General features: G+C 53.1%; 1 protein-coding gene across 1 annotated transcript in view; it reads left to right on the top strand.

The window, feature by feature from the left end:
- Positions 1–25,342, top strand: part of HMCN2 (hemicentin 2) — a 174,811-nt gene that overhangs the window by 21,073 nt on the left and 128,396 nt on the right. Inside the window, exons 2-11 of the mRNA XM_068970656.1 lie at positions 2,415–2,485; positions 4,115–4,273; positions 5,086–5,208; positions 14,141–14,312; positions 14,961–15,067; positions 16,145–16,265; positions 18,700–18,963; positions 22,019–22,163; positions 22,680–22,801; positions 24,376–24,648. Of these exons, the coding sequence (XP_068826757.1) occupies positions 2,415–2,485; positions 4,115–4,273; positions 5,086–5,208; positions 14,141–14,312; positions 14,961–15,067; positions 16,145–16,265; positions 18,700–18,963; positions 22,019–22,163; positions 22,680–22,801; positions 24,376–24,648 (1,557 nt within the window). The remainder of the gene's footprint in view (positions 1–2,414; positions 2,486–4,114; positions 4,274–5,085; positions 5,209–14,140; positions 14,313–14,960; positions 15,068–16,144; positions 16,266–18,699; positions 18,964–22,018; positions 22,164–22,679; positions 22,802–24,375; positions 24,649–25,342) is intronic.

The raw sequence follows: 25,342 nt of genomic DNA, 5'->3' as shown, positions 1-25,342 counted from the left end.
GCAACATGGGTGGGCCTAAGAGGTTATCAGACTAAGTGAAGAAAGTCAGACGAGTACCATGTGAAATCACTTATATGTGGAATCTAAAATACAGCACAAATGAACATGTATCTGTGAAACAGAAAGAGACTCCCAGATGCAGAGATCAGACTTGCGGTCGCAGAAGAAAAGCTGGTGTCCAGACTCTTCCCTGATAACTGTGGATGAATGCCGGATGGTTCCACGTGCTTCATTTTCTAAGAAGTAAGGTCGGTTGACGAGTTGCCAAGTACAGGAATATTTTTTAGAGAGTGCTTGGAATTTAGAATTCTTGAACTAAAAATAGTCCGTTACTAGAATTCACCAGGAACTCAGACGAACTATTGCCTAAAGAAATCAGCTGTCCACATCAGCTTGCAAGACCCCCACTGTGCACATGTCTACACGGTGAGTTGGAATTCTGTCTCTGTTCTCTGTACGCTGGTCACCTTATGTTAGCTGTGGCTTTCAGTGACTTCTCTTTAATAAAAGACTTTTTATTAGGGAAAATTTCAAGTATATACAAAAGTAAGCAGAATAGTGTAATGAATCCCTGTGTCTCATGTGGCTCAGCGATAAAGAACCCACCTTCAGTGCAGGAGACACAGGAGGCCTGGGCTCGATCCCTAGGTTGGGAAGATCCCCTGGAAAAGGAAATGGCACCCCACTCTAATATTCTTGCCTGAAAAATTCCATGGACTGAGGAGCCTGGAGGGCTACAGTCTGTGGGGTCACGAAGAGTCTGACACGATGGAGCACACACACGTGGGTATATCCCCTTCCCCCAGCCTCACCCAATACCCTGAAAGCCTGCCATTCTTTTTCCTCCATAGCTCCTTCCCCACTCCACTCTATCACTCCACGATGATCACTTTTTATGGTTCTTTTTTTTTAAGAGGTAAAATTTACAAACCTTGAAGTGCTGCAAATCTTTGCTTTACATTTTTGACAACTGCTTACACCCGGGGAACCCACATTCCCACCACAATATAGAACACTTCTGCCTTCCCCGACAGGTCTTTTGATCTCCCTATCGCCTAGACAACCCCTGATCTGACTTATTTCAGCTTTGATTAATTCTGTCAGTTCCAGAGCTTTCTATAAATGGAACCACATAGTAGACATGCTCCTGTGGCTGTCTTCTTTCGTGCAGTACTGTGTCTGTGAGATTCATCCATCTGGTTGCCTGTACTGGTAGCTTGTTCTGTTTTCTGGCTGAGTGGTATTTGATTACATGAATGTACCGCAGTTTGTTTATTCATTCACCAGTTGATGGACAGCTGGCTTGTCTCCAGTGCTGGGCTATTGTGAATACAGCTGCTATGAATATTTGAGTACAATTCTTTTTTTTTTTTTAATTTTTAATCAGAGTATAGTTGTTTTAAAATGTCGTGTTAGTTTCTGCCTGTGTGACTGCTAAGTCACTTCAATTGTGTCTGACTCTTTGTAACTCTATATGACGTAGCCCAACAGGCTCCTCTGTCCATGGGATTCTCCTGGCAAGAATACTGGAGTGGGTTGCCATTTCCTTCTGCCGGGGATCTTCCCAACCCAGGGACTGAACCCGAGTCTCCCCGTGTCTCCAGCATTGCAGGCGGATTCTTTACTGCTGAGCCACCAGGGAATCTGTCTCTGCAAATGGCGCAATTTCCTTTCTTTTTGTGGCGAATATCCCGTCATGTACGCGCACCGCGTCTTGATCCATTCCTCTGCTGATGAACGTTTAGTTGGCTTCCATGTCCTGGCTGCTGTGAACAGTGCGCAATAAGCATTGGGGTGCATGTATCTTTTGGAATTCTAGTTTTTTCCAGGGGTTTGCCCAGGAGTGGGATTGCTGGGTCATATGTTAGTGCTACTTTAAATTTTTTAGGAACCTCCACACTGTTCTCCATAGTGGTTGTATCGCTTTACGTTCCCACCGACAGTGTAGGAGGGTTCCCTTTTCTCCACACCCCCTCCAGCGTTTGTTGTCTGTAGATTTGTTGATGGCCAGTCTGACCAATGTGAGGTGATACCTCACTGTCATTTTGATTTGCATTTCTCTAATGATTAGTGATGTTGAGCATCTTTTCCTGTTGAGCCTCTTAGCCATCCCTACGTCTTCTCTAGAGATACATCTGTTTAGGTCTTCTGCCTACTTTTTGACTGGGTGGTTTGCTTTTTTGGATGTGAGGCTGCATGAACTGTTTGTGTGTTTCAGAGATGAAGCCCTTGTCAATTGCTTCATTTGCGAATATTTTCTTCCAGATCTGATCCTGGCAGCTGCTCCCTCACCCCTCCCCACTTTGTGGGGATCTCTGAGTTCCAGGCCTCGGTTCCTCTCAGTTGCCGCCCAGTCCACGGAGGTTGTGCGTCTGGGGGTCAAGCCCATCTGGTCCTCTCTCTCTTCCCTACAGATATTGGCCCGGTGACCCTCACATCAGACCCAGCGGTGTTTCAGAGGGAGCTGAGAGAACTCTACGTGCAGGTGGGCTGCCCCGCCCCTGGCTGCTGGCCCCCTGTGCCCTTCATCCCAGTCCGTGCCAGAGGCCCAGGTTATTGCCACACCCAGGGGCCAAGACGGTGCTTCCTATAATGACCTGCCACCCAGCTCTGCCTGGGGCTTCCCCTCAACTTGGAGGGCCTGGAGATTCCGTACTGCTTGGGGTTCCTTCCTTGATTCAGCGAACCAAGTACCTACAGGAGTCCCTGTGCCTGGCACATAGTAGGCCCTATTATTGACTGCATGGATGCAGGGGTTGAAGGAGGGGGTATGTGACAGCTAAGGGAAGATGTTTGTGTGCTAAGTCGCTCAGTTGTGTCCTAGTCTTTGTGACCCCATGGACTGTAGCCCGCCAGGCTCCTCTGTCCATGGGGTTCTCCAGGCAAGAACACTGGAGTGGGTTGCTCTGCCCTCCTCCAGGGCATCTTCCAGACCCAGGGATGAACCTGTGTCTCTTATGTCTCCTGAATTGCAGGTGAGTTCTTTACCACTAGCACTGCCTGGGAAGCCCCAGGGAAGGTGCAAGAGAGGTCAGTTCAGACCCCCAAACCCAGCCCAAGACTGGGTCAGACATCCCATGCCACCTGGGTTTTTGGCCACACTGAACACCCTGGCTCAGCCTCTCCCTCTCCACCCTGCCAGCTTCCTGAATGCAGGCACGCTCTGAGGTGTCTAGCTCACTGCCAAGTCCCCCAGGGCCCAGCACAAGGCCCAGCACACAGAACGAACAAGTGAACCAAGGGGAGGAGCATTTACTGAGGTCGCCCTGTGCACATCCTGATTCTGGTGCTGGGCGTGCAGACCTGGGGAGGCAGAAAGCTCCCGGCTGGCGAGTGGAGAGGGAAGGCCTTGTGTTTATTTAGGATTGACTCCAAGGTGGGTTTGGTTTTTCCAGTTATATCACTTCCCAGCTCAGTGATAAAGAACCCACCTGCCAATATAAGAGACTTGGGTTCAATCCCTGGGTCCGATCCCTGGGTCAGGAAGATCCCTTGGAGAAGGAAATGGCAATCCAATCCAGTATTCTTGCCTGGGAAAGCCCATGGACAGAGAAGCCTGGCGGGCTACAGTCCACGGAGTTGCAAAGAGTTGGACACGACTGAGTGACTGAGCAAGCAGGCACGCACAAGGGCAGGTTGAAGAGAAGATTGACAAGGCGGCTTTGAATGTTTTCCTCTGCCCACCCCTCCCCTCTCCTTCGCCGGTGACCCCTCTACCCCTCCGGCCTCCGAACCTTGGCTCACTCACGCCTTCTCTGGCGTGCCTGTTAGATGCTTCCGTGGCTCCATCCTTCTCCCCCGACTTGTAGCACTCATCACCGTGGTAATTAAATAACTGTGTCGCGTTTATTAATGTAAGGTCTGCCTCCCAGCCAGCCTCCATGGGAGGGAGGGACCATGTCCCTCGGGCATGAGTGAGTGAATGAAGGAATGAGTGAATGAAGGAATGATAGATAATGCAGGTGTGTCTCAGGGAAGGGAGTGGCTCGGGCCAGGCCTGACCCCTGGACAGACGGGACAGAAGCCACCGAAGGGGATGCCCCCCTCACACCTCCCAGAGTGGGCCCCACGTGGAGGAGGCGGGCAGCAGCTGCTGACCCGCCCTGTCCTGCAGGGAGGCGGGGACTGCCCAGAGATGAGCTTGGGGGCCATCAAGGCTGCCGTGGAGGTGGCCAACCCCGGCTCCTTCATCTACGTCTTCTCGGACGCCCGTGCCAAGGACTACCACAAGAAGGACGAAGTGCTGCAGCTCCTGCAGCTTAAACAGTCACAGGTGAGCTACCAGTAGGGGCTCCAGGGGCCGCTGGGGTCTCCAAGGGCAGCCTCGAGCCCCCGCCGGGAGAGCGGAGCTGGGGCTTCTCCTGCACAGCCTGGGTTCCAGTTCCCACCAGCCACGCCGGCCAGCCCACTGGGGGAGCCGGGCTGCAGAGTCCAAGTGTGTCCTCATGCTCTGGCCCCGCCCTCCAGGCTCACGCCTCCCTGGCGGGGGCCCGCTTTTGATACAGACCACACCACTCCACCACTCCCTTCACGCCCCGTCCGAGTCTGGGCAATCCATCTTCCTCCTGGCGTCTCCTCTGCTCCCTGTCACGTCATTCTTCACCCATTGTCTCAGGGTCTGGATGATGCGTTGGGGATTTGGCTCCTGGCTGTCACAGCGAGCGGTGGGCGAGGCGGGGTGGGGGGTGCAGGGAGGAATCCCTGGGGAAGACCTCAAGAGCTGGGACTCCTCTCTGCACGGCAGAACTCTGTCCTCTGATCTAGAAGAAATGTGGGTTCTCCACGGTTCTTATAGCTCTGCGGCATCTGGGGGCCACTTGGAGCAGAGTCAATTTCACTCCCTCCCTTGTAGATTTCATAACGGCTCCTACTGTATTCCTGGCCCTGTGACGGACACGTGACCTGCATCAGTCCTGACCCCCACAGGGCGGGAACTCTCATCATTCCCATTTCACAAGTGTATCACCCAAGCCCAGAGAGATGACAGGGCTTCCTCCGGTCACTCCCTCCTGGTCTGGCCTCCCGCTCCCTACTCCATTCATACCTGAAGGTGCTGAGGACGCCACGAGGCCGTCTGTCTTCTAGGTGGTCTTCGTGCTGACGGGGGACTGTGGTGACCGCACCCACCCTGGCTACCTGGCCTACGAGGAGATCGCCGCCAGCAGCTCCGGGCAGGTGTTCCACCTGGACAAGCAGCAGGTGACCGAGGTGAGCCTGCCCCGACATGCCGCATCCCTGGGCGGCTCTGCCCGTTGGCTGGCTTCCAGGAGCAGTGCTGAGTGCTCACCTCGCAGCAGGAGGCCTGGTGCTCACGGCTTTTTGACACCATCTTGTAGAACCCTCTCAATCACCCCCAAAGTAGGTGCTGCAGGTTCCTCAGTTTTGCCAGTAAAAAAGCCTGGGGCCTGAAGGAATATCCTGAGTTTTAAACCCGGGATCCCCAGCAAGTCCATGCTGGCACGATGAATCTAGCAAAGCTTGGCAGAGTAGGGATGTTAAGGGGAGCTTCTCCCCAGAGTCGAGGAGCCCGGGGGTGGCTGGAGGATCACCAGGGCCATCAGATTCAGGCGGTCTTGCTGGGACAGCAAACCATGCTTGGGGACTTGGCAGGGAGGGGCTTGCTTGACACTGTGGCCCAGCATGCAGGGCCACTGATGGCCCAGCTGAGCAGGTGTTTGTGTCCGGGTCTAGGTCTTGGAGCAGGTGCCCCCTCCCTCCCTTCCAGGCTCCGTCAGTTGCTCAGGTCTCTCCCAGCTCTCCCTCTGCCCTGCACGTCTATTCCTCCCCAGGAGCCAGAGGCATCCTTCCAGTGGCATGCTGGTAAATGTTTCACGATCATCTCTCTCTGGAAGGAACAAGAATGCCCATTTCCCTGGTGTAAATGCTCCTACTTGGGCTGGTTTCAAGCTGCTGTCGTAAAGTCATAGAGCATGGGAAGTGATGCTCACAATCTGCCCTCTTGAGCCTGTGTGAGCCAGCTCTTACATCCCACCAGATCCTCTAAGACAAATCCAACCAACATGTCCCTCCCCCGTATGCCCTGGGGAAGGTCCAGACACTGATCTGAGTTCTGCCTCTCCAAGCCCATTGCCTGTCTTTCCCCCCTTGCCTGCTGCTGCCTCTCTGCTCTTTCTTCAATGCCCTGTGTCTTTTCTACCTCAGGGCCTTTGCTCGTGCAGCTTGTTTTTCCAGCTCCTCCTCCCCAGGCTCCTCATCTTTCCAGGCTAAGCGGAATCACGCCTTCCTCGATTTTTGTCAAGATTAATTCTCCTTTCATATCCCCTCGAAGCTCCCTGGGGGGCTTTATATAATCATAATTTTACAACCGTGTGATTATTTAATGCCGTTAGGCTGTGAGATCCCCGAGGGCAGGGCCCTTAAGGTCCCATTTACGGCTGTGTCCCCAGCACCTGGCGCAGCCTCCAGCGTGGAGCAGGTGCTTGGTCAGTTGATGGACACAGACACCTGGTGGATCGATGACGTGGGGTCCCTCGGGCTGGAGGAATGGGAGAATGGGAGGAACAGCATCTCTGAGGCCGCCGCGGCGCGGCTTCCAGCCAGCCCGCGTGTTGTATATTTATGTCTCCAGGGCCGTGTTTAGGTTAGCGCCTTGGCTCCCTGTTGACAGATGGCGTTTATGGTTCTTTGCGACATGCCAGGATTTATTTCTTTTGGCATGTCAGTCTGCTCTGGCACCGAGCCGCCCAAGCGAGGGTGGGAAGCATTTCAGAGTGGAGTGATGGCTTGGTCCTTGTTTGGGGGTGCACTTTATCTGGGCAGTTGCTCGGGAACTGGGTTCCTGCCAGCGGCAAGTCAGACTCCAGGCAGTAGGGGAGCTGGTGGAGGACGGCTTGCTCAGGTATGGGGCTGAACTCTCCGAGTCTCTCACTCAGGGCATGGAACCTGGGGCGAGCCCCTGGCTCCTGGCCTTGGTGCCAGCCTTCTGCTCTGGGATCCTGGCTGAGCAGCACTTGTCTGATGTACTGGAATCTCCAATGGCCAGGACTGGTTGCCCCTGGGTAGGGGCCTGGGTCCCTCCCCTCCCTGGAAAGAGCACCATCATCTGTCAGCTTCTTGCCTTGTACCTGGCCCCTTCCAGACGTCCTCAGACATTAGGCAGTGGTTACCACCAACCTCCACCCCCAGGAGAGAGGGAACGGTGCCTTTGCCTGGCTAGAAGCTGCCAAAGTGCCCACACCCTGCCTGTGTTTGTCCTTTGACCTTTTCCGAGCATGTCCGGTGTGCCAGGAGTGGCACATTTTGCACTCACCCTTCTCTTTGTTCATTGAGCACCCACTACATGCCGGGGCAGCTTTAGCTGTGGGGCGCCGAGAGATCACCCATCAAGCTTAGATCTCACGCTTTCAGGCATTTAACCTTCTCTGCCTTTGAGATTCTGGAGTAACGAAAGGAAGGTGAAGATCCTCTCCCCACTGGCAGAGGTCTTTTGGAGCTTTTGCCATCCTTTGATGGCCAGTGGGGGTGGGCATTAACCAGGGGAAATGTGAACTGATCCCTCAGACAGTGAGGGCGGGAGGGGGAGGGAAGGTGGAATCAACAGGTGAGGAGACACAGGCCCTGGAGGTGACCCCGTCCTGGATCCTTCCTCGGGTCACATCTGGCTTCAGACCCCACCTTAGCTCTGCCACCTGTCTGCTGTGTGACCTTGAGCATGGCACTTAACCTCTCTGGGCCTCTGTTTCCTCATGTTCACAGTTGGGTCATGAGGCCCCTGCCTGGAGCGATGGTGGCAAGGGTGGGAGGAAGACCGACCCTTGGGAGGGAGCCCTGAATGAGAGTTAGTGGTGGCCCCGGGAACTCCAGCCTCGTGCTTCAATAGGGAGTGCAGAATACACACTCCCAGGGGTCCAGGGAGCCCCTCTCAAGATTAAGAGCTCTCTCGGGATAAGGTTCTCAGGAAGGTAGAGCCTGGGGACAGTGCCCCGTAATGCCCAGTTGGCAGAGGCCCTCAATTTTCTGATCTGTGGCTCTTGAGGTCCATTCAGTGACACCCTCCCCCACCCCTGCCTCACTGCCCCAGCTTCCTCAGCCTCTCTGTCTATCAGATGTCCGGGAGGAGCCTTGGTTGGGGGGGTGGTGGTGGTAGTGATTTATCTGCCATGAAGGGCTGAGCAGCAACCATCTGGCTGGGGTAGCAGAGCCAGATTCTCTCATTCCTTCCCCATCAGCGACAGAGAGATGAGCCCCAGCGCACTGCTGGCTCCCAGGCCCCCTGGTCCTGCTGACATCTGGAAGTCATTACCTTCGCAAATAAACATTAAGCCTTCTTGATGAAGCCTCTCTGCTCAGGAGTGTCCCTAGATTCCTCTCTGAGCCCCAGAGCCATTGCTGGGTCCAGCAGGCTTTGCCCCCAGGCCCAGGCCTGCAGGGGTCTGGCCTTGCTGTGGGCCAGAGGGTCTGCACTCGCAGCTCCGGAGCGGTGATGTGTTACAGGGCAGCCCTTGTGGGTGGGCCGCCTCCTGATGGGGTCGCTGGCCTTCTGGCCCACCTCAGCCCTCTCTCCGTGGCGTGGTTCGGTAGCCCGAACTCTTGGGCATCTTCTCTCCATCAAAACATCCTAGAAAGAGCTTGTCATGACAGTTGCAACACAGTAGCGGGTGTGGGACGCGTCTGGGTAATTGTCAAATGGGGCTGCCACCACCTCCGGCCAGCTTTGCTCGGTTATGATTTCCTCCTGACCCCTGACAAGGCCTGGCCCCGGGGGAGGGGACAGTGGTCACAGGGCTGTTGCTTTGCTGTGGGGGAGCTGCCTCACTTGGCCAGCTGCTGTCCGCCTTTCTAGCCTTGGCTGCTACGTCCCGTCCACCCCCGCATGGACGAATAACCTTGCCCTCATTTCTTAACCCAAACAGGTGGGATCTTTTTAAGAGAAACATTATTTAGAAAGTCAGGCAAAAACAGAAGAATGAAGTAGCTCCAAATATAAAAACAGAAGAGTTTCAGAACACAGGATTCTTGTCCCGTGATAACTGAAATCCTGCTGTAAAAGCTAGCCACATGTGTTTCAGCTCGGTCTCATCAAAATGTAGTCATTTTCCAAATCTCGAGCAATTCTTCCAATTCCCTTCTGTTCCCTTTCTCGTCCTTGGAAGATCACGTGGTAGGCAGAGCTGAAGGACTGTGATTTAGAGCAAGGATGGCCAATATGTAGCATGCCAGACACCACTTTCTAATTCCATATCCATGGCAGACATTGCTAATCAATTATAGGCCTTTTTCTAATTGAGTCCGAATGTGGCTTCGCATTTCTCCAAACGGCGTTCTAAGAAGTCACTTCCAGTTGATTAGAGCTGACAAGCGACAGGATAGCACTATGGTTGCTCAGGTATATTTAAAAGTCATACTTGTAAAGATACACTCATTCCTTTTAGACGATTTTTACTTAAAAATTTTCTATGAGAAGTGTCAAAGATATTGAAAAGTAAAAAACAAAAAAAAGTACTATCTATATTTAGCAATCCACTTTTTTGCTGCAGCTGCTACATCTGTCTCTCTTTCTACACTTTTTGTTGAATCATGACACCTTATCCATAAATAATGCAGTGTGGATTAAAAAAATAGACTCTAGCATAACCCATAGTATCACCTAATATAATGACTAGTACTTTGCAAGTATCCTCTGATGCCAAGTCCACATTCAAATTTCTCTCTTTGTCCTCAAGATGTTAAATCAGGTTTTAATCAAGGGCTGTGCATTTTATGAGGTTGTTATGTCTGTTAAGTTTCCTTAAATCTGGAGGGGATCCATCCTTTTTCACGCCACTAACTTGTTGGAGAGGCGCTGATGATACAGTGTCCTGTGTTCTGGATTCATCTGATTGCTTCCTTACGGTGTCACTAACTCGTTCGTTTCTCCTCCTCGTGTTCCTTTACTCCCTCTAAACTGGAAACTGAAAGTGTCAGTCACTCAGTCGTGTCCAACTCTCTGCGACCCCATGAACTGTAGCCCATCAGGCTCCTCTGTCCATGGAACTCTCCAGGCAAGAATACTAGAGTGGGTTGCCATTCCCTCCTCCAGATCTTCCTAACCCAGGAACTGAACCCAGGTCTCCTGCACTCCAGGCAGATTCTTTACCGTCCGAGCCTGGAAGGCAGCTTTAAATGACTAATCAGATGGAGGCTGACCTTTGTGGCAGAAGTATGTCGTCCTTGGTGCTCTCTGTGTGTTTTCTATTGCATCACACCCGGAGGAAAATGATGTCTGATTGTCCCCATTACTGGTGACCAGTTTGGTTGGTTAAAGTGGTGACAGCCAGCTCTCTGCATTGCAAGCCTTTGTTTTTTCCTTTCTGACCCAAGGGGTCGGTGGGGTCACTCTAGGGCTCTAGTTCCCCAGGAGCTTTTCATCTCATGGTTTTAGCATTCACTGAGGATGCTTGCCTGAAATAATTATTTTATTAGGAGGTTGCAAAATGATGATTTCCTAATTGCATCATTCCTTCCACATTTGTTAATGGGCGTTCTCCCATGAAGAAGAGCTTTTGCTTCTCCAAAGGGGTGATTTGGTTCCTCTGAAGTCACGATTCCTACTGAAAAAATAGGGATCGCACTTCTTTCTCCTTAATTAAGAATTTGCTTTTATTGGTGGCAAATGAGGTTTTATTGTTTTGAATTTTGATTTTATTTTTTGAGTATTTTTGTGGCACCTAGATGACATGGTGCTTCCCCAGTGGCTCAGATGGTAAAGAATAAGCCTGCAACGCAGGAGACCCGGGTTTGGTCCCTGGGTCAGGAAGATCCCCTGGAAAAGGGAATGGCTATCCACACCAGTATTCTTGCCTGGAAAATTCCATGGACAGAGGAGCCTGGCAGGCTATGGTCCACAGGGTTACAAAGAGTCAGACAGGACTAAGTGATTAACCTTAGATTGTATAATTCAGTGTGGTTTGATTGATTTATTATAGTCATTATTCTTTTGGAGGCTCAAAGTCTCCCAAATTTAGCCAACAGGCTAAATTTATACTGTTTCCCATATCCTTCTGATATATCCCCATTAGTCTTGTTTTTTGCCTTGCCACATAGCTTGCAGGATCTTAGATCCCCGACTAGGGATTGAACTTGTGTCCTCAGCTGTGAAAACTCAGAGCCCTAACCACTGGACCACCAGGGAATTCCCTGTCCCCATTAGTCTTTGAGACCTTCTTTGCTTTATGAAATTACCAGTAGTCCTAGGCTTTCCTTGTATATTGCCTGCCCCAGACCTGAAATCAGCCATTTCTCCAAGGAACTCTGGTGGAAAACAGTAGTTAGAAACCACTGGGTTCTGAATTCACTTGGAATAAATTTATATTTAAAGAATATCCATGCAGCTCTCTCTTGGCTGTAAGAGAAAAACCTTGGTTGAGATTTCCTTCCTTGCTTTGTCCTACAGGAGACATAAAATGGTTTCACAACCACAATATGGCTAGTTCTGATTGTTATTGTTGTTGGTCAGTTGCTAAGTCATATCTGACTCTTTGTGACCCCAGTGGACTGCAGCATGCCAGGCTTGCTTCCCTGTCCTTCACTGTCTCCCGGAGTTTGCTCAAATTTATGTCTATTGAGTCAGTGATGCCATCTAACCATCTCATCCTCTGTCACCCCCTTCTCATCCTGCCCTCAGTCTTTCCCAGCATCAGGGCCTTTTCCAGTGAGTTGGCTCTTTGCATCAGGTGGCCAAAATATTACAGCTTCAGCTTTAGAATCAGTCCTTCCAATGAATAGTCATGATTGATTTCCTTTAGGATTGACTGGTTTGATCTCCTTGCAGTCCAAGAGACTCTCAAGAGTCTTCTCCAGCACCACAATTCAAAAGCATCAGTTCTTCAGCATTCAGCCTTCTTTATGGTCCAGCTCTCACATTCGTACCTGACTACTGGGAAAACCATAGCTTTGACTACGTGGACCTTTGTTGGCTAAGTGATGTCTCTGCTTTTGAATATGCTGTCTAGGTTTGTCATAACTTTCCTTCCAAGGAGCAAGCGTCTTTTAATTTCATGGCTGCAGTCACCGTCCACAGTGATTTTGGAGCCCAAGAAAATGAAATGTCCCTGCTTCCGCTTTTTCCCCTTCTATTTGCCATGAAGTGATGGGACTGGATTCCATGATGTTCGTTTTTTGAACATTGAGTTTTAAGCCAGGTTTTTCACTCTCCTCTTTCACCTTCATCAAGAGGCTCTTTAGTTCCTCTTCACGGGAGACGTAAAACGATTTCACAGTCACAATACAACTAGTTCTGCCAACTGCTAACTACTAAATAAAGGTTTCTTTGCCTTTCTTTTTTTGTCCTCAGGGTGCCCCTCACTGAGAAAGCACAGTGGAAACCCTCGGTTTCTGATTTACTTGGAGCTAATCCTTCTCCTCATACTGGGGTTATGGCATCAATTTGTTGTACAGTCAGTTCATGTTTCATTTTGATTCTGTTTTAGGGTTTGCACAATATGCTTCTTGACATAACTTGGCTTGAAAAGAGGTGCTTCAAAACTGCAGAGGTTCCCACCTCCCTCTTTTTTGGTTTTCTTACTGGAACCTGGGTGGCTCAGCTATTGCTAAAAAGGAGGTGTGAGCTGGGGTAGGGGGCAGGTGGAGTTGAGCATTTGTGAGCTGAGCTTGAGGACCCTGTTCAAAAGGTGTGTGCCCTGCTGCGTCACACGCAGCGAGCAGCTCTGAACCCCTTACCCTTCACAGCTCCTGAGCCTGGGACACGACAGAGGGTGTCTGCCCACATGGGGCTCCCAGGCCAAGAGAGGTGACGCGTGTGAAACTAACCGGGAGTTGGTTGCTAAGGAAGGAGCAGGAATTTTTGCAAAGAGAAGAGCATTTTGTGGTGGAAGGAGCTGCCCTGGGGGGCATGGGATGGGGGTCCAGCCCAGCAAGCATGGGGGCGTTGGGAACATCATGATCTTGAGTCAGGCTGAACGGGTGAACCAGAGCCCGCAGGGACTTGGAGGCCGTGGTGAGTCTTGGAGAAACAAGATAATTTTGTGCTTAGTAGAGGCCATCTTGGGCTTCCAGGTGGCGCTAGTGGTAAAGAACCCGCCTGCCAGTGCAGGAGACATAAGAGACCCAGGTCGGATCCCTGGGTCACGAAGGCCCCCTGGAGGAGGGCATGGCAACCCACTCCAGTATTCTTGTCTGGGAAATTCTATGGACAGAGGAGCCCAGTGGGCTATAGTCCATAGGGTCGCAAAGAGTGCGCCACAACTGAAACGACTTAGCAGGCAGGCAGAGGCCATCTTAGACCGGGTCCAGCGCTGTTAACATGGGGTCCATGCACGTAGGGGGATGGTCTTTGAGACCCTCCTGAAGTCATACTCTAAATGTGTGCCTAACTAGTATGATGTTCTGGAGAGTTATCTGTCACCTGATTTTTCAATGGGACTTGTCCAAAGCATAAGACTTTAGTATTTTTTATTTTAATTTAATTTTTTGGGTCATGCCACACAAAAAGGGGATTGTGGGATCTTAGTTCCCTGACCAGGGGTGGAATCCCCGACCTCAGCTGTCAAACCATGGAGCCCTAACCAGTGGACTGCCAGGGAATTCCCCAAATGTAAGAATAAGCAATTGTACACCCGAGGACATTACGGTTCTCAGTGTTGTGATAAGGGTCAGGAGGAGACTGTCCGCTTGAAGACATGGGCCTGCTTAGAGAGCATGGTGCCTGGTGGGGGTTGTGGTCTGAGGGCCCTTGGGCAGGGATGGTGAACCGCGTTGCCCTGGGGGATATCCCGGACTTCCAGCGTGCATCGGTGTGTAGGAAGCACCAGGAGGGCTTCCTGGAGGAAGTGATAGATGTCATAGACATTGGCCATGTGACGAAGGAGGGGCGTCATCCCAGCAGAGGGGTGCCCTCTGCTCCTTCCATCTGAGCTGAGTCCTCTGGATGCCTTCGTTCAGGTATCGCAGCTCCAAGACCACAGGCCAAGAGGGAAGTGTTGTGTGAATCAGGTTCAGTGTAGGGCAGAGGGGACTGTGATGGCCTCAAGTGACCTGGAAAGCCTGCATGCTGCCTCAAACTCACCAGGGGACCAGACACTGCACGCAGCTGTCAGCCTGCTGGGACCCACCTCCCGTGTGCCAGACACAAGCAAGGCATCACGGGCACCTGCTGGTGTCACCTCTCGTTCCTGCCTCCCAGGTGCTGAAATGGGTGGAGTCAGCCATCCAGGCCTCCAAGGTGCACCTGCTGTCCACAGACCACGAGGAGGGTGGTGAGCACACGTGGAAGATCCCCTTCGACCCCAGCCTGAAGGAGGTCACCATCTCCCTGAGTGGCCCAGGGCCTGAGATTGAAGTCCGAGACCCACTGGGTATGTGCACCCTGGGGCTGGCCTCCTCCTTGGCCCTGAGACTGAAATAAAAGTCCAGGATGGGACAGAGAGGAGGCCGGGAGATTTTGGACATAAGACTCCAGGAGCACCGAGGGTAAGGGAGATGCTGAGTGGAAGGCAGAGAGGGCGTCTGCAGTGGGTGAGGATGCAGGGAGGCCATTAGCAGCCCAGTGAGGGGAATTAAAATGATGACCATCCCTGGGGCCGCCAGATTCACGTGGCATCTTCCCTGTGCTCTCTCTTCACTGGCCTGGAGAGTCGGCAGGGCAAGAATTAGTGGCACAGTGTAGAGATGGGAGGGGGGGGCGGCTCTGGGAGGTGGGGTGACTTGTCAGGGTCATCTAGGTTCCATATGATTTGGACCCAGCTGCCTGGTGCTGCAGTGCTCCAAGGACATCCTGAGCACTCTGGCCCAGCGGCCAGGGGTACAGCCAGCCCCTGGGGAGGGATGAAGATGGAGAGCTGGAGGAAGGAGAGGCCTGGGTACCCCCAAAGGCCTCTTGTCAGTTCCTCTAGGAAGCCCGAGGCTGGTGTTGGAGGGCTGTGGGCTCCCGTGGGATGAGGAGGGGGGGCTCTGTCAACCCCAGAAAAGGGTCGGGGGCTGAGCAGGTCTTGGGGCTTCCACAGGGAGGATCCTGCAGAGGGATGACGGCCTCAACGTGCTCCTCAGCATCCCTGACTCTGCCAAGGTCGTGGCCTTTAAGCCTGAGCATCCCGGGCTGTGGTCCATCAAGGTAGGAGGACTTGACATCATCTTCCTCTTGCCTGGGCCCTTGGAAGCCTGGAGCCCTGGGAAGCTGAGGGTTGGAGCGTGGGCAGTGATGGGCATATCAATAGAAGTAGAGGGGCAAGATCAGAGGAGGAGTATTCTGCTTTGTGCCAGTGAGAGAAGTGGAGTGGTTTCAGGTTAGTGAGGGAACTTCAAAGAAGGACTTGGAGAAGCCACCCAGGTGTCCAGAGGTGGGCAACAGGGTTGGCTCGTGGTTCAGGACCCTGTCCTTTGAAGAGTGCACAGAAGAGGCTAGGGTGACCTTGGGCGCAGAGGCACAGGACTGGCAGGGGAGCAGAGTCTGTTCTAACCTGCCAGGGGCTGGGGGCCTGGAACTGGGGGCAGGGCTCCTGGCCAAGCACCCTGGGATGGGGCAGGTTGCTGTCTCAGAAGCACATGGCTTTAGCTGATCAGCAAACAGTTATGGAGCCCCTACTGGGCGCTGGGCTTCCCTGGTGGCTCACTGGTTAGGAATCTGCCTGCCAAGCAGGAGACTTGGAAGATGCAGTTTCAGTCCCTGGGTGGGGAAGATCCCCTGGAGAAGGAAATGGCAACCCACTCCAGTATTCTTGTCTGGGAAATGCTATGGACAGAGGAGCCCAGTGGGCTATAGTCCATGGTGTTGCAAAAAGTCAAACATGACTGAGCGACTAAACCAACAGCAACTGGGTGCCAGGCACGGTGCTGGGCGCCGTGGGCACTGCTGTTCTTCAGGTTCTGAGCGTCTTTGGGCCAAGAACTCTCATGCCAACGGGGAAGGCAAGGCAGGGGTTGGGGGACCCGTGGGTGTTGGGGGTGGGGAGTGGGAATGACAGGGCTGCTTAGAGAGTCCTGCTCAGGCAGTGCCGTGGCTGGACTCTTCCTCTCCCGTGGGGGGAGCACCGTGCTGGGTCCCCAGGGAGCAGGTGAGTTACCCACAAGTCTGCAAAGGCGGGAGAATTCCAGCTGCTGACTCCAGGCCGGGTCAGGTCAGCCACCTCCCACCTGGAGCTGAGGGCCTGGGGTCAGACACCTGGGTGACACAAGCCTGGGCCTGGGCTAGGTCTATAGCAGCGGCCGCCATTCGGTCAGGATCACGGGCATCAGCAACATCGACTTCCGAGCTGGCTTCTCCACTCAGCCCTCCCTGGACCTCAACCACACCATTGAGTGGCCCCTGCAAGGTACGGTGCTCCGGGCCCTGGGGCGATGCAAGGCCACCTTCTGCAGGGGTGGGGCTCACCTTTGGGAAGTTGGGGGGGTGCAGTTCCAGGGGGTAGCCATGAGCCTGTGACTATGGAGCGGGCTTGCAGGGGTTGGTCCAGCCCCTCTCTCACATCACAGTGAATGCACCCAGGGCTAGCACCTTCTCTTTGGGTTCCAGCCAGGGTGACCCTGGGACCGTTTACTTTTACAACTTCCTTCCTGTCCCTCAAGGCCTCCACAAGCTCAGGCTGTCCCCCTAACCCTCCTTTCCCTTTCTCTTTGTCAAGATTTGTCTGTCTAAAGCCCCACTTCTTCCAGTGAACATCAGGCTGTTGTTGTTCAGGGGCTAAGTCGTGTCCAACTCTTTGCGACCCCATGAACTGCAGCACATCAGGCTTCCCTGTCCCTCATTATCTCCTGGAGTTTCCTCAAACTCATGTCCATTGAGTCAGTGATGCCATCCAATCATCTCATCCTCTGTCACCCCCTTGTCCTCCTGTCTTCAATCTTTCTCAGTATCAGGGCTCAGAAATATGGTCTCTTGCCATGGGGCCATTTGGAGGGTTTTGCTGGGACCAGCTGAACAGAGAGATGGGAGGGACTAGGCCAGAGCATATTAAAAAGCAGAGACATCACTTTGCTGACAAAGGTCCATATAGTCAAAAATACGGTTTTCCCAGTAGTCATGTATGGAAGTGAGAGTTGGGCCATAAAAAAGGCTGATCACCAAAGAATTTATTCTCTCAAATTGTGATGCTGGAGAAGACTCTTGAGAGTCCCTTGGATGCAAGGAGGCCAAACCAGTCAATCCTAAAGGAAATCAACCCTGAATATTCATTGGAAGGACTGATGCTGAAGCTCCAATACTTTGCCCAACTAATGTGAAGAACCAACTCATTGGAAAAGACTCTGGTGCTGGGAAAGATTGAGAGCAGGAGCAGGAGGGGGTGACAGAGGATGAGATGGGTGGATGGCATCACTAACTCAATGGACATGAGTTTGAGCAAACTCTGGGAGACAGCGAAGGACAGGGAAGCCTGGCATACTGCAGTCCATGGGGTCTCAAAGAGTGGGACTCAGGGACTGAATAAGAACAAGGCCAGGTCAAGATAACTCTGGACCACTGAATAATGACCCCAAAATGGTGTGTGCTAGGTCCTTAGAGCTTTCTTTTGAGTCTGTATATCCTCTAAAGTTTTTCATTCTTGTCAGCCCTTATGGGTTTCCCTGCCAGGACCCGCAGTGATATCTTCAAAATGAAAAGTGGGCTGCTTGTTCATTCTGTGTTTGTTTTTGCCAATAGCAGGGAGGTGGGAGGGAGGCAGAGAAACTTAACTCCTATTCTAAAGCCAAGAGAGATGAGAAATCCCTGAACTGAAGTGAAGTGATATGGGGGTGGCGGGGGAGAGTTTGAAAGCAGAGTGGTCCTCAGGCACAGTCCCCAGTGGGAGAGGGTGACGGGGGCCATATGTGACCTTCTTTGGTTTCTGCTTTTGATAAAGATGTGGCTCCATCCAAGGCATTTTTTAAAAGTGAGAAAAACAGCAGGGCAATCGCAAATGATAAATAATGATTGGCACTTGACCCCAGGGCACCGGGGAGTGGGGGAGGCTGCAGCGAACTGAACAGTGGGGGCCTGGCCACAGGAGCAGCTGCTACGTGCCTTTGGCTGGTTGTTGCAACATGGGAAGGAAGCCCAGCACTGACATGCTTGATTTTTCAAAGAAATCTGGACTTCTAGATTTATACATGCCCTTTCTAGACTGTTTGACTTTTTTTTTCAAAAGATGGAAGGCGTTTCATGGATCACATCTACCACATCCTTTGGTTTCCAGTTTATGATCAGAGAGAGAGAGAGAAAAAAAAAAAGCTATCTGAAAAGGGAGAGACCTAACAGTTTCCAAATCAACTTAGAAGATTATGAAACCCAAGTCCAGTTCTGGCTTTCCTGAGATAGTGTGGAAAGTGCATTTCCAATGAGATGGGAAGGGAAACCACAGGAAAGCCCACCAGGAGTCAGCATTCCCAAACTGGGGTGTGCATGTCACCTCGGCCTGTCCCAGAGCCTGTCGGCTGACAGCCAACACCAGAGTTAAGCGGGGGATGGGAGGGTGCCCTTTCTCAGTTCTGCTCCATGAGCACCCCAGTCTGCAGAGCAGAGGTGATGCAATCATGGGAAGCCATGGGTTGGAGGAGACTGGTGTTTCAGCACCACGGACAGTAGCAACCCCCCTTTTCTCCTTGTCCCACCCAGCATTCCTTGGCCGGGGAAGAGAAGGTGAGGGAATGGGTGAAGGCAGACAAAGCAGGCTGGGTCCCTAACAATGGCCCTGGGGTGGGGCCCCTGCTTGGGGAGCCTCGTGGAGCCCAGGACAGATGCCAGCACCTCCTTCCCCGCCCTTTCCTCTGCAGGCGTGCCCATCTCCCTGGTGATCAACTCCACGGGCCTGCGGGTACCCGGCCGCCTGGACTCCGTGGAGCTCTCACACAGCTCAGGGCGGTCCCTCCTGACTTTGCCCACGCAGCCCCTCTCCAATGGATCAACCCACCAGCTGTGGGGTGGGCCGCCCTTCCACAGCCCCCAGGAGCGTTTCTACCTCAAGGTGAAGGGCAAGGATCATGAGGGAAACCCTCTCCTTCGCGTCTCCGGAGTTTCCTACCGTGGGGTGACTCCAGGTGGGTAATTGACTCCTACCGCCCCCAGCTCCCTGGCTCCCTTGGAGGCTCATTAATCCCTGAAAGGCTTTCCTGATTCAATTAGATTAGGAAATGTTTATTCATTAAACTGCAGGCTCTGCAATACATTATGCCAAATACTGAGATGCTTCAGATGCAATTTTCAGCTCTAGGGTTTACTGCAAAGTCATCTATGCATCCATAAATCCACCCATGCATCTATCCATCCATCCATCCACCTGTGCATTCAACATTCATTTTGTATCCATCATGGTTCTAGAAACTGTAGACACAACAGTGGGCAAATTAGTGAATATAAGTATGCCCTTGCATAATCATAGTTACTATCATTGTCATAACGATGGTAACACTAACCTAATCACCATTTTGAGCACTTCTCATGAGACAATCCTGGGCCAAGCACTTGCCATACATTTGTTCATTAAGTGCTCATACCAGTTCTTTCCCCCCCGCCCCTCCTGGTCTAAAGGGTTTCTTTTTATAATCTCTTGCATGCTCCTTGCAAAATCTGTCTTTTCAAACCTTTTATTTTGAAGTGATCTTGAAGAAGAAAAGCGTGAAGTGTTAGTCACTCAGTTGTATCCAGCTCTTTGCTACCCCATGGACCGCAGCCCACCAGGCTCCTCTGTCCATGGAATTCTCCAGTCAAGAATACCAGAGTGGGTTCCCATTCTCTTCTCCAGGGGTTCTTTCCAGCCTAGGGATTGAACCTTGGTCTTCTGCATTGCAGGCAGATTCTTGACTGTCTGAGCCACCAGGGAAGCCCAAGGTTACCATAATAGTAATAAATATCTTCATTTACCTTCTCCTGTATTAACATCTTTATTTTCCATTTTTTAAAATTGAAGTTTAATTGCTTCACAACGCAGTGTTAGTTTCTGCTATCTAACAACAGGAATCAGCTATATGTATACATGTGTCCCCTCCCCCTTGAGCCTCCTTCCCATCCCACCCCACCCCCACCCCTCTAGGTCATCACAGAGCACTGAGCTGACCTCCCTGTGTTCTTACACCCAGTTCTGAGATGTGTCTCCATTTTATTGCTGGGAAACTGAGACCACTGACTTCACAGGGCTGCTCAGAGGATTGCATAAGCTAATGTACATAACAGCACAGCTCTCAGATGCTCAGAGGTTGTACCCAGTATGTAGGAACCATGAACCACGCCCCTCCACGTGGCTGTTGGCACTGTGATGTCACTAGGCACAAGTCACCTTGTGCCCCCCACCTTTGGTTGTGTTGTGCTGTTTCCCACGTGTGTGGCTTTTGAGAGTTTCCTGTGTGTCCCAGAGGTCTCGGCATCCAGGCTGGAGGCTCCCAGAGGGCAGGGCGGCATCTTTGGCTTTCCAGATCTGCCTCTGGTCCTGAGGAGTGGGGTCTGAGTTCACTGGGCACCAGCCTCCTTTCTGGGCTTGCTTCCCTCCTCCTGCCCACTTCCCACTGCGCTGGTAGTGACCCAGGAGGAGCTCAGAGGTGGATGACACTGACATTCAACATCAGTGGTGCTCGGGCTTTCAGACTCCCCTGGCCACTTCACTTAGGGATGCAGAGAGGGTGCTGAGATGCCCGTGGTGAGGGGGGGACTTTGAGGACCTGAATAGGGCAGGGCATCGCAGAGCTAGGGGCTTGGGACCCCTTCCTTCAGTCTCCTGGCCTCCACCCCCTGGCTGCGGTCCCTGGGGCTCCTCCTGCCTCAGCTTTTGCAGCCTTCAGGAGGATTTTCAGGCAGGAATCTCAGCAGGGGGACTAAAGCAGCCTCTATCTCTCTCTCTTTTCTCAGATGGCTCCCAGAGCTGGGAAGTTAAGTTCTGGCTTTTTGTCTCCGTGTCAGCTCTAGATCAAAGGATGGGGGTGGAGTGGGGGAAGGGTGTGGTTTGGCAGGGGGTGGGTGGTTTGCTGGCCCCCACCACCCTTCCAGGTCTGGAAGGCTGGGAGTTTGATTGGGAGCAAGACACTGGGTTTGGAAATATGTGGGGTGGTGGGGTCCCTGGGCTTCTTTCAGCTCAAGGAAGAGGGAGCCAGAGGCTTCCAGTGTGTGGGGGTGAGCCGTGGCTGCCGCGCGCACAGCTGAGGACGTGGCTGGATGGTCCGACAGCCCTCTCCCCTGGGACGTGGCAGGGAGCCCGTAACATGATGTCACCACCACCCTCCCACCCCCGGCACTGTGCTCGGAGGAGGTCTGGCCCATTGTCTCACCCTCGGAGCATCTCTGGGGTGGATGAGGGAGAGGGCAGCACAAGGGTTCCCCACAAGCCTGCGATCGCCCAGCAAGGCACAGACAGCCCAAGACTGACCCTGTGGGTCAGTTCTTGGACATTTCCCCTGAAGTGACTCAAAGAGCCAAGGAAAGACTATGTGCCACCCCAAGGCCAGGGTCAGGCAGGAGGAGGCAATGGTGTCTCTGATGGGGGTCCCCAGAGGCTCATCCGAAGCTGTGAGATTGCATGGAAATCTCTTATTTTATCTTGAAAATGCGTGTGGACTCTGCATTCACAGCCATGCTCCGACTAGGCTGATTTTTAAATAATAATAAAAAAGGCTTCCCACCCACAGATTGTGAGTAAAACTGACCCTGCAGGAGGGGCGAGCGATGCACAGCCCTCCCCAGGCCCCTGGAGAGTCCCATCTGGGGAGCATTTCATCAGATCTGAGGGCCGGTTTGACTTCTCTGTCTCCCACACAATTGGCACGATGGAGGCACAAGCCACAAAACCCCCACGAGTCTTCATGGAAGGAGCTGGCCCTGCCACGTGCATGTGCCAAGGGCTTCCCACTCACCACCTCTCACCAGCAGCTCACCACAACTCGATAAGGTCACTAATGCCATTAACCCATTTCACAGAGGTGAAAACTGAGGCTTAGGGAGGTAAGGCCCCCTGTTCTCGGCGGCCACTGGATGGTGAAGCCAGAGATTGAAGCCCTGACTTCTGGCCCCTGAGTTATCCTTGTGGGTCTCTGTGTTGCTAGGTGTGTTGAGGGCAGGCTGACGGGTGAAGGGCAGGGAGGAATCCTGAGTGCTGGCCCATGCCCACAGGTGCCCCCCTGGTCAGCATGCCCCCCAGGATCCATGGCTACCTCCACCAGCCCCTGCAGATCTCCTGTTCTGTGCACAGTGCGCTCCCCTTCCGGCTACAGCTGCGGCGGGACGGAGCCAGGCTGGGGGAGGAGAGGCGCTTTCGGTGAGTGGCTCAGGGCTGCCCGCTGTCCCCAGTCCCAGGGCTCCTGGGGACTTGATGCCCTGGAGGGACCTAAGGGGTGGTGGCTGGCACACCTGGGACCTTGGTCGTCTTGCTGGGCACCTCCCAGCTTGGCCAGGGTTGGGGGAGAGTGGGTCCCTGAGGCTCCCACCACTGCTGGGCCATCACTCCTTGGAAGAGCCATAGGCCTTCCTCAGATTCTGAAAACTCAACCCGTGAAGGCTGGGTTCTGTGCTGGTCAGTGCAGGAAGGACCCTCGGAGACCTTCCCTCCTATGGTTGGAAGCCCGGGGCTCAGAGAGGGGGAGGGCCTTTCTCAGAGTCACACAGGATATTGTTGGGATTTGCACGTCCTTAGCTGCCTGTCTCTTCTTGCCAAGCCTCTGAGAGGTTTGGGGGCCTCTTTCTGGGCAAGATTCAGGGGGCCAAGCCCCGGTCTGGAAGGGGACCCTCACGGGGGCAGTGCAGTTGTGCGCCGCCAGCTGCCCTGTGTTTGCAGGGATTCAGGGAACAGCAGCTGGGAGATCCCACGGGCCTCCAAGGCTGAAGAAGGCACGTATGAGTGCATGGCAGTCGGCCGCGCTGGGACCGGACGAGCGAGGACTCGGATCGTCGTCACAGGTCTGTCCCCTTGCGCCGTCCTGACTCTCCCCTGTAGGGTTCCCTCCCAGGCTCTCTCCATCTGTGAGTGTGCCAGCCAGCTGCTAGGGCCCATCCATCATCCGGAGCCCGACGCCCACACTGCACCTGCATGCTGGCCTCTGGTTTGGACTGTCTGTCCCACGAATGGCCTGTGGTTGCAGGAAGGTTAAGAACACCTGCTTGGGCTCTGCCTCCCAGTCTCCAGCCTCAATTCCACCCTTGACTTCTTGGTCAGCCCCCAGGCCCTCACATGGGCTACCGTCCACCTTGTCCCCAACCCTTATGCCTCCAGGTCCTGCCACCATGGCAGCATCGAACTCAGGAAGGTTGGAAAAGCCACAGATCCTCTTACAATGAAATTGGCTTTATTTTTAAAATAATGAGCCTAAGCTGCCTTGATGGGCTTTCCTAGTGGCTCAGTGGTAAAGAATTCGCTTGCCAATGCAGGAGACATGGGTTCAATCCCTGGGTTGGGAAGATCCCCTGGAGGAGAAAATGGCAACCCACTCCAGTATTCTTGCCTGGAAAAATCCCATGGACAGAAGAGCCTGGCAGGCTATAGTCCATGAGGTCACAAAAAAGCTGGACACAATTTAGTGACATGGTCTCTGAGCTGTCACTTCTTAATGGTTTTTTCTTACTGAGAGTGTGAGTTTCTAAGCTCTTTCTTCTTTGGGGGCAGTGGCCTTACTTAGTCCACATTTGGCTGCTGTTTCTACAGAGAATAGCTCTGTACTTCTTACTCTTTTCCAGTTGAGGGTGATTTCCAAGACTTTATCCACCAGTGTGGAATTACTGGGGCTTCCCAGGTGGCTCAGTGGTAAAGACTCTGTCTGCCAATGCAGGATAAACTGGTTCAATCTATGGGTCGGGAAGATCCCCTGGAGAAGAAAATGGCAACCCACTCCAATATTCTTGCCTGGGAAATCCCATGGACAGAGGAGACTGGCGGGCTATAGTCCATGAGGTCACAAAAAAGCCAGACACGATTTAGTGACTGAGCATGTACACTCATGGAATTATTGCCTCAAAGAGTGTGAAGTGTGGGTTGTTTATTTATTTTAGTCATTACATCGTGTCTGACTCTGAAACCCCATGGATTGGAGCCTGCCAGGCTCCTCAGTCCATGGGATTTTCCAGGCAAGAATACTGGGGTGGGTTGCCATTTCCTTCTCTAGGGGATCTTCCCGACCCAGGGATTGAACCCACGTCTTCTGTGTTGGCAGGCAAATTCTTTACCACTGAGCCACTGGGAAAGCCCCGAAGAATGGGCTAACTCTTGCTAAATTTTGCCTTTGGCTGTTGTATGGAAATCAGGCATGCATGCGTGCACACACACACACACACACACACACACACACACACACACAGCCCCTGGGCGGGTGTGAGATGGCCGTGAGGTGGCATCGTCCGGGCATGGTGAGCAGATGCTGGTGAGCTGCTCTGCTTGGGGGAGACAGTGGATGCTGGGGTCTGGACACCACCAGGGTCTGCAGGATGTCCCCCTCCCCATGCCAAACCCCTCAGTGCCTCCTGTGCTCCTGTTCCTGCAGACCCCCCGCCGCAGCTGGTCCCTGTCCCCAATGTGACCGTGTCCCCCGGAGAGACCGCCATCCTGTCCTGCCTGGTCCTGAGTGAGGCCCCCTACAACCTGACCTGGGTCCGGGACTGGCGAGTCCTGTCAGCCTCGATGGGCAGAGTCACCCAGCTGGCCGACTTATCCCTGGAGATCAAGAATACCACCCCCAGCGATGGCGGGCGGTACCAGTGCATGGCCAGCAACTCCAATGGAGTCACGAGGGCATCCGTCTGGCTCCTGGTGCGAGGTGAGGCTGCTCGCTACCTGGCATTTCTCCAGGAGCCCATCCGGCCATCCCTTTGCTCAGACATCAGCTCCAGCAGGCAGCATCCGCCCTTCCAGAGTTTTCTCAGCCTTCGGAGTAAGAGGATTCTGTAGCCTCCCAGCCTAAGTGTAGTGGTTCAGCACTGTTGGGAAGTTCATCCTCATTAGTAGCCTCAATTTCTACGGCTGTCAGCCAAGCCAGTTTCACTGTGTCCTGTCCTCTTTCTGGGCCATTGAGCATGTCCATTGTCCATCCCTCTCGATATGCAGGACAGAGATGGGACACTGGAAACTTCTGGAAGCCCAGAAATCAGATGTGCTCAGCAGGGTTTGGGTAGCACCGACCAGCTGGGAGTGGAGAAGGCAGTGAGAGGAAACATGTCCTGAGGGTTAGTGCCTGGATTAGGTACTCACCTGGGATTTAGGTCCACAGGATTTAGACGGATCCTGCTTCTCTAGGGAACTGTCTCCCCCAAGTGTAAAAGTGAGTGTGTTGGAACAAATTTCACTCTTGTGCCAGTGACTCGATTGGCTGCTTAGAGTGTGTTGAGAAAGATTCTGAGGCCATATCGAGGCTGCTGATATAGGAGGGGCTCAGCTCAGAGCAGAATTTCAGGGAGCTCAAGGCTCCCACCAGGGGCTATTGGGAACTCAGGTCCCCGTGTGGCCTGGGGATG

The sequence above is a fragment of the Capricornis sumatraensis genome, chromosome 1 (assembly GCF_032405125.1).
Source record: "Capricornis sumatraensis isolate serow.1 chromosome 1, serow.2, whole genome shotgun sequence".
Lineage (NCBI taxonomy): Eukaryota > Metazoa > Chordata > Mammalia > Artiodactyla > Bovidae > Capricornis > Capricornis sumatraensis.
This window is presented reverse-complemented; position numbering and strand designations above follow the sequence as displayed.